The sequence below is a fragment of the Acanthisitta chloris genome, unplaced genomic scaffold (genome assembly GCF_000695815.1).
Source record: "Acanthisitta chloris isolate BGI_N310 unplaced genomic scaffold, ASM69581v1 scaffold4554, whole genome shotgun sequence".
Classification (NCBI taxonomy): Eukaryota; Metazoa; Chordata; class Aves; order Passeriformes; family Acanthisittidae; genus Acanthisitta; species Acanthisitta chloris.
In genome coordinates this window covers 29,959-39,161 of record NW_008668609.1, presented here as the reverse complement: position 1 = coordinate 39,161, position 9,203 = coordinate 29,959, and the positions used below count along the sequence as shown (strand labels likewise).

The 9,203-nt window shown below is 40.9% G+C and overlaps 1 protein-coding gene across 1 annotated transcript in view; it reads left to right on the top strand.

Annotated features, from left to right (window-relative positions):
* The window catches only part of MATN2 (matrilin 2), a gene marked incomplete at its 5' end in the record, with an annotated part of 50,807 nt that overhangs the window by 17,020 nt on the left and 24,584 nt on the right, over window positions 1-9,203 (top strand). The window contains 2 exon segments of the mRNA XM_009072953.1: window positions 6,722-6,844; window positions 8,256-8,384. Of these exon segments, the coding sequence (XP_009071201.1) occupies window positions 6,722-6,844; window positions 8,256-8,384 (252 nt within the window).

Below are 9,203 nucleotides of genomic sequence, written 5' to 3'. Positions count from 1 at the left end.
GAAAGAGATGCACTCTTCTAGAAGTCAATTGCTCACAGCTCTGACATAAATTTATGGAAGTGCAGGGAGCTTGCATGACTTGCTAGACTGGACACATAATTTTTAGATGGTCAGAGTCAGGGAAGATGAATTTTCTACCTCCCCAAGGGCCAGAGTATGGTTTGTACTGGTTAACATTGTTTATAGATTGTATGAACATTCCCATTTCACAGAGTCAGTTCAGGTTGGAAAAGGCCTCTGAGATTTTCAAGTCCAACCTATGACCTAACACCACCATGTCAACTAGGCCATGGCACTAAGTGCCATGGCCAGTCTCTCCTTATACACCTGAAGGAGTGTCAAGTATTTGTCAAGTATCTGTTTGTCAACTTTTTAACATTTATCAAGTATCTGTCAGCTAAGGGCTGGCCAGTTCTCTTATACCTCCACATATACTTCCACATCCGTATGTATTTGAAATCTTACTATAATGTAAGTGCTTTCCACTGCCCTAGCACAAATTTTTGTTAAGTTTTTTGATTTAAGAATGTGGATTTTAAGCAGAGTTTCTCCTCCAGTTTAACTGAAGAAAGTCCTTCAAACTGCATAAATGCTTCATATACCTTGACTGCTGTTTAGTTTATTGCCTAACTGTATGAATTATTTTAGCATATTTATATTGATGATCCACAGAATGCTGTCATCTGAGAGAGTGTTCTGGGAAAGTAGTATTTCAGTCTTGTCCTGTCTCTATCCTCTGTCTGTTGCTTGAAATAGTACATTGGACTATATAGACTGTCAGTCTGACCATGTGCTGGTGTCTTTATAATGGAAACACAAAAGCTTTCAAATGCTGGTTGGGCAGGATCTCTGGAAGTCATCCTCATCTTCAAAATGGAACTGTCACAAACTGTGGATCAAGTCAGTTATGCTTTTGTCTAGCTGAGCCTCAGAAAGCTCCAATGAAGAGTCCACAGTCTCTCCGGGCAACCTGTTCCACTGCTGTACTATTCCTCTAGTGAAAAACACTTTCCTCATGTCCAACATGAATCACCCTAAGCCACAGATGGTGACCACTGTTCCTTGTTACATCATCTAGCACTAATGAGAAGGGTTTAGCTAAGGGTTTTTCTAATGACCTACAAGAAGTAATTGGAGACTGCAGTTAGACACCTTCTTTTTCTCCAGACTCAGTAAGACTACATTCCTCAAGTTCTCTGCACAAGTCAGGTACACTATGTCATGGCAGCAGGTCACTTCCCAGTCTGTACAAACTATGGGGTGTTTCCAACCCAGGTGCAGAACTTTGCAGTTCTTTTGCTGAACTTCATACAACATCATCTAATTATCAAGTTTATCGAGACTCCTCTGTATTTAAGTTCTGCTGTTTGTTTTCCCTGGATCACTGTTCCTAACCTGTGACACCCACACATTAGCTGAGGGTGCACTTTGTGTCCTCATCCATGTCACAACTGAAGGTGGTTAGCAATGTGGCCCCCAGTACTGCCCCCTGTGTTACTCCAGTCATTATCAGCAACCAGTCAGACATGAAACCATTGACCACTATCCTATGAGTCTGGTGGCCTGGCAAATTTAGACCCCACCTAACAATTCTTTCTTTCAACCTATACTTCCTCAGCTTCCAAACAAGACTGCTGTGGAAGGCAGCATCAAGAGCTTTACTAGTACCAAGGTGAATTACATCCACAGATCTTCCCTTGTTCCCATATCCAGTCATTCCATCATTCAAGGTGAGCAGGTTAGCCAGGGATGGTTTGCCCTTGGTCAGTCCATGTTGACCATTCCAAATAACTTTCTTGTCCTTTATATATTTGGAAATTAATTCTGTGAGGATGTGCCCCATGATCCTGGGACTGAAATAATGCAGATTTGTCTATAGTTTCCTGGGTCTTTCTTCTTGCCTTTTTTAGAAGGTGAGCATGCCGCGATGGAGAGACGGGACGCAGCTTGATGCAAGCAAAATGTCCGTTTATTGTTGTTTTACACAGACCCTTATAGTCCCTTTGCTTAGCATATTCCCTGCTGATTGGCTTGTTCAAAACATTAGGTGTGTACCAACTGGTCAACCTAAGGCACAACAACTTGTTTACCCCAGCAACGTCCCAACTGGGGGCTGGTGAGCCAGCACGCAGGCGCTTTCTGTTCAGGGGTCCCATCTCCACACCTACTCCTCCCAAGGCCCTCAGGCAACAAGTCCTAACACATCCCCTGACTAGCCCAGACATGCTGGAGCCTTGCTGAATGCAGCCAGGCCACTCCCCACATGAGCATAACATTAGCATTTTTCAGTTATCAGGGGCCTCTCTTGGTCTCTGTGAATTTTCATACATGGCAGACAATGGTTTCACTTCACTGAGCTCTTTCAGTGCCCAAAGGTGAATAATAGTCATCCCATGGATCTGTGTATATCTGGTTTCTCTAAGTGTTCTCTAGCCAATGTTGCTAGCCCCTCACCTTCTCAAACTGTACTGGTACATGTGGAAATCTGGGAACAGACTTTGTCTGTGAGAACCAGGAATAAAAACAGCAATATTTTTTTCAGCCGTTTCTGTATGGTTCATCACTAGCTTGTTCCCTCAGCCAAAAGACCCATGTTTTCTATGGCTTTGTTTTTGCTACCAACATATTTGTAGACCTTCTTCTTGTTTTCTTTAGTGTACCTCAGTAGTATTCAGCAGAGCTTTGGTTTTGTCCCAAATGCTTTTATATTCCCTTTTTTTCTCTTGGTCCTTCTTTCTCACTCTACTATTTTTCCTCTTTTGTGTTTTAGTACTGAGAAGCTTTTGCTAAGCGTATTTTCCAGTACAATGGGATGGTTTGTTCCTGAGCTCTTAGCAAGTTTTCTTTAAAAATCATTTAGCTCTCCTGGTCATCCTTTCTCTTCTTGGCTCTTTCTCAGGGGTCTCTTCCAAGCAATTCCCTGGATAAGCTGAAATCTGAGCATGTAAAATATGGAGTCTGAATTTTGCTGTTTCACCTCCCAGCCTTCTGGATTGTGAACTCTGTCATCTCGTGGTCATGGGACCAAGTCAAGAAGAATGTCACTCCTTGAGAATTCATATTAGGGAGTTGTAACCAAGTCTGTGCATAATCCTCACAAGTTGTCTGCACGATGTCTTACCCATGGTGTCAAATCATTTTCTTTCCAGACACATGTCCTGAGTCTAAGCATAAATAAAACTTACTAAGCCATGTTTCCTTACACTTGATATCTTCTGAGCCTTGCTAATAAAGCAGGCATGAATGAACTTGTAGGTCTCAGTGCTGCAAAAGTCAAGACAGCATAAGAGGTTTTCAGAGCAAGAGTCCCCACATTCCCATGTTATGGAATCACACTGCCTTTGAGTCAGCATAAACAACACAAAGAAACAAACTACAGATCACTGGATTTAAAATGTTTGCAATTTTAAAACTTTTAACATGAATTTCTACATATTTGACTTACATACTGAACCTCAGGGATGATGGCCAACTAGGCAAGACTTACACCCATGCCAGACAAGTTCTCTGTGTCAGCAAACAGGACTGTGGTGCCAGCTCCCAAGATCTCGTGATTATCTCAGAATCCTGGCTTTGGCTTTCCTTTCAAAAACAGAAAGTAGGCCTTTACTGCTCATGGCTACAAAGAAAAGCTTGGAAGTGTAAATACTATCAGCATGGGCATGCATGTCTGACAAATGTTTTCTCTTTCAAACATCTCAGAATGAAACCAAGGAGCAGTGTTCATGAAGGCAGCCTTGCTGACACCAGCAGAGTGCTCCATGGCTGGAAGAGAGCAGCAAATTTGGTTTATCAGTGAGGCAGGTAGAGGTCATTTAAACTACTAACCATTAAGGGGACCTTTGTCACACTTGTTGCTCTCCTCAAGAGGGGTGGTAGCTTCTGCTTGTACTTAGGGGTGCTGAGCCTTAACTGTTGTTTTTTAGAGAAGGCCCCTGTTTGAATAATGGGTGGGTTCACATGAACTGTAGCTAGGAGAGGCTTTCTGTTACCATCCTTAATCTGGGCTGTGTTAATGAAGCCCTGTGAGATGTGTTTTTAGTGTTCCAAACATAATAGCCTCAAAGTTCCAACAAAGATAACAATACACATTTTTCAACTCTTCTGTGGTCATCATCAGAATGAGTTACCCAGGAAAATCTGTCCTGCACACTTGAGTAAAAAAGGATTTGAGCAGGTAAATGCATGACAGCACTGAGTAGGTCCAGAAGGCATACATCTATGTTCCTCTGGTGCACACACATGGCTTCATGCTTTCTGTCTCTTCAGTGCACTCTGAAAAAAACGTATTTTCTAGTTTTCTTGCTAGTGAATAGATAAGATACCCCTGTGTGATGTATATGTGTGTGTGCATGTGCTGTCATAAAAAAACTTTGGTAAAGGAAATATTCTATTAATATATGAACTGGTAAATTTTACAGTAGTCTTCCCGGGTTTTTTTTTAAAGTCACACTCCACTTTTGTTTATCCTGAAAATATAGGTAGTTTGTTATTGCTAAATATATAAAGGCTCAATTGCATTAACCTGCCACAGATACAACAAAAGAACAGTTCCTGCCTCAGGAAGCCAATTACCTCTGGGAATAAGAAAAGCCCCTCAGTTTTCAGGTTGTGTAATGAGGTGTTCAAAAGTGCCTAGATGTTTTTCAAAAATGTGATTTACTTAATTTATGCCTTCTTTGTCTATTTTTAGCAGTGCTGAGGGGTTAAGACCATTTTTCACTAGTATAAATGGATTAACTCCACTGATACCCACGAGTCTGTGGGACTGGATGGGACTCATCCAGGGATACTGAGAGAGCTGGCAGAAGAGCTCACTAAGCTGCTCTTCGTCGTTTATCCTCAGTCCTGGCTAACTGGGGAGGTCTCGGGCAACTGGAGTTTGAGCAGTGTGACATCCACAAGAAGGGCCAGAAAGAGGATCCAGGGAACTACAGGCCTGTCAGCCTGACCTCAGTGCACATCAAGGTTATGGAACAGATCATCTTGAGTGTGATCCCACAGCACGTACAGGACAACCAAGGGATCAGGCCCAGCCAGTGTGGGTTTAGGAAAGACAGGTCCTTCCTGACCAACCTGATCTCCTTTTATGACCAGGGGACCTGCCTAGTGGATGAGGAAAAGGCTGTGGATGTAGTCTACCTGGACTTCAGCAAAGCCTTTGATATTGTCTCCCATGGTATTCTCCTGGAAAAACTGGCAGTCCATGGCTTGGACAGATGCACTCTTTTCTGGGTGAAAAACTGGCTGAATGGATGGGCCCAAGAATGGTAGTGAATGGAGCCACATCCAGTTGGCAGCCAGGCACAGTGGGGTGCCCCAGGGCTCAGTATTGATCCAGTTCTGGGCCCCTCACTGCAAGAAAGACATTGAGGTGCTCGAGCTTGTCCAGTGAAAGGCAACAAAGCTGATGAAGGGTCTGGAACATAAGTCCTATGAGGAGCAATTGAGGGAGCTGGGATTGTTTTGCCTGGAGAAAAGGAGGCTCAGGGGGGACCTTATCACCCTCTACAGCTACATGAAAGGAGGTTATGGCAAGGTGGGGGTTAGTCTCTTTTCACAGGCAGCTAGTGACAGGACATAGAGGGAATGGCCATAAGCTGAGACAGGGAGATTCAGATTAGACATTAGGAATAAATTTTTCACTGTTAGGATGGTCGGGCACTGTAATGGGTTGCCCAGAGAGGAGGTGGAGTCACTATCTGTGGTGTGTGTTTAAGAGGCATCTGGATCTGACACTGGAGGATATGGTTTAGGGGTTACAGCAGAGTGACAGGTTAATGGTTGAGTTGACGATCTTAGAGGTCTCTTCCAACCCTGATGATTCTATGATAACCCCAAGCTGAACCAGGGAAGGTTCAGGCTGGACATCAAGAGGAATTTCGTCATGGAAAGGGTTGTTAAACATTGGAATGGACTACCCAGGGAGGTGGTGGAGTTGCCATCCATGAAGGTGTTCAAGAAACGACTGGACATGGCACTTAGTGCCATGGTCTAGTTGACAAAATGGTGATCAGTCCAGCGTTGGACTTGATGATCTCAGAGGTCTTTTCCACCCTTAATGATTCTGTGATATGAAACTACGTGATGGCCAGACTGCGTCTAAGTGAATGACAGGTTCTTTGACTTCATCAGTAACGATAAACACTATGTGGGAAATATCCCAGTCCTTAGTGCACAATTGCTTTCCTTTCTACATACTTTATACACAACTGATAGCTGTTTCTAGACTGCTCATCTTCTCTTCCACAAGCATTTCAAGTGGAAGCACTATGCAGCAGCACTCAGCTGTTAAGAACATCAATGCTCCTGATGACCTGATTGTCCTGCTTTGATCTAAAGAAAGGCATTCAAAATCATGTTTGTGTATTTATTACAGATCATATCTAACTTGCTCTGAATGAAATAAAGAGGCAATTTTGATGAGGAAATGTGTAAGGCTTAGCTGCAAAGTGTGAAGTAATACTAATATTCTAACTTATTTACTGCATGAAGTATATGTGTTCTTCACTAATTCTTTGAAGTATACATGTCAGGTGTACCTCAGTATAGCAGATATATGGAAAAATGAAACATTTCATAGTTTGAAGCAATATGGTCAAAAGTCAGAATGGTGCTGAGGAAAAAAAAGATAAAGAAAACAAAACAAAGAAACTCCTTTTCACCTAGCTTATTTCTGTGGAATTATATTCCTCACTGACACAACTTTTTTTCCATTTAGGACCAGACTATTGTGCTGTTCAGGACCATGGTTGTGAACAGGAATGTGTTAATACAGACGATTCCTATTTTTGTCGATGCCAAGAAGGGTTTAGACTTAATCCAGATAAGAAAACATGCAAAAGTGAGTAATCCTTTGGACATAATAAAGTTCATCTGCTTTTATTTCTTAAACCTGCTGTGAATTGTTTCCATTCTGAAAGGATGGAAGTTTTCTCTATAATTAAGGTTGAAACACGTTTCTTTATAAACTTGAATTTCAACTGAGCCAATCATTCTGGGAAAATATACATTTTGCTGTTTTGTAGACTACTTAGTATGTTAGACATTTTCTGAATGGGACATGGAAAACTGAGGATTAACATAGGAACCAAACTGACTATAAAAAAAAAAAGTTTGTTACTTATTTGAGTCTTTCTGACCTTGGCTTGTAGTGACACAAACAGCTTTTAAATAAACAGAAAAATTGCTTTGCTTTGCCCTGCTGGTTTAGCCAAGACAGATGTATTTCATTAGCTTGGGAACGTATTGAATTGGTAACATAACTATCAAAATCAACCGAAAGTCACACACGAAGCTCCACAGTTTCCTAAAAAATAGTAAAAACAGCCTGAGCAATGTCAGGGCTCTAAACTAATCACACATACTGTTTACTTTAAAAATACTTTAGCGTTACAGCTCTTCTTTAGTGGGAGCCTGGAACCACACCAGATTTTTAATGTAATATGTGAAAGTTTAGGGTGAATATATGCAGCAAAATAAAATAGCCATTGTTAGGGGGGAAGTTGTACTGTTGATATTTTATGAATATGAAGCTTGCTTGGAGCAATCTAATTATATTTCTAGACACTCATAATATGTATCTGTTTTTGAAACTATTTTCTTTCAGTCTTAAAAGTGCATTCGCATGAAGCATCTTTGTCCAGTGCTGGTTTTGCAGCAATCGATGCTATTCTGGATTTTATTATCTATATGGCATTTTAATACATTCAGGTTTTTATAAATTGGATGTGCCTTGGTGAGCAGAAGAACAGCATTGTGAGGAATATTTATTGCCAAGGATGTAATTGCAAATTAAAGGCAAATTGTTTTTCCCATTTGGGTTATTTTTTCTTGGGGGGCTTTGGATTTGTTTGTAAATCTGGTAATGTTTCTAGGATTAAGCTCCTATTCCAAATCGTGTCATAACAAGGCTCATGTTAGCTAAGCTTGTAAAACAAAGCAGAACATTTGCATATATGCCCTCTTCATAAATCAGGGAGAATACATCAGTGGTGTCTGGCACAGGCATTTCCTCCTTCACCACGATGTGTGATTTCTAATGACTGCAAGAGGAGGTCTGTGGGAGTCAAAGTGAAGCCTTACATAGCCAAGTATTTGCAATTTGCTCTCAGATTCTCAGCTCACCATCAGCTGTAATAGGTGTCCAAAGCACAGAATCCAGTATTGTTTAAGAAAAGTGAGTTTTTCTAAGGCATTTTATTTCTGAAACCCTCATAGCCAGTTTGAATTCTTCACTGTTTTTCTCTTCAGAGAAGTAAACTTCTGTGCTTTAGGTCAGCGTGAGCGTGAACATGAATGTGTTAACGTGGAAGAGTCATTTGTGTCTAAATGTCATCCTGGATACACCCAACAACACCATGGCAGTATATGCAGCAATGAGTGTGTCTCATGAGCTGCAGTGACTAGTTTACTGCTAGGGCAAGGTGTGAACAGAATGAGAAAACACTCCTGGGTCCCTTTAGAGATATTTCCGAGTCACAGAAACTTATGTTACTCTAAGTCCACCACAAGCCATGCCTAGTAAAGTAATGCTGTAGTGAAATCCCTGATCCCCTAGAGAATTAAAGCATCATTTTCTCCAATCCAAATAACTGGGAAAATGTGTTGAGCCAATGTGTCTAACACAAAGGCTCTGCTTACTGTTGAACATCTGTGTCACTGCTGTGGGCTATGAAAACTGTGGCACACCTGATACTTAAAATATCCTCTTTAAATAAGAATGTTGCTAAATGAAGGATCAGTGTTGCTCCAGAAAAACCCAACAGCATTCCCCACTTGATGTCACACAGTTTTTAGAAGATAGTTTTATTTCAGAGAATCATTTTTCATATCATCTAAAATATTGGCAGAATTTATCTCTGATGTACTTAAGATACATTTTCCCCAAGGAATACTCTGTCACTGAAATTTTTGAAGAAGTTGATAGGACAGGGAATCATTATTTTTAAATAAACTGCTTGTGATAAAGCCATATTTAAGGTAACTTGACTGTATTGAGCTCAGAACCTTTTAACAGTTATAGTTTAGACTATCTCAAGTTGAATATCTAAAAATTAATATATCCCAAGACACTTCTTAGTTTTAAAAACACTGAGACTTCCCCCATCCTTTCACCTGCTTACATTGTTTTTTACGTATGTAATAAAGCACACATGATGACCAAATTTACAGCTATGCTGATTTCTAAAGCCTGCTAATTA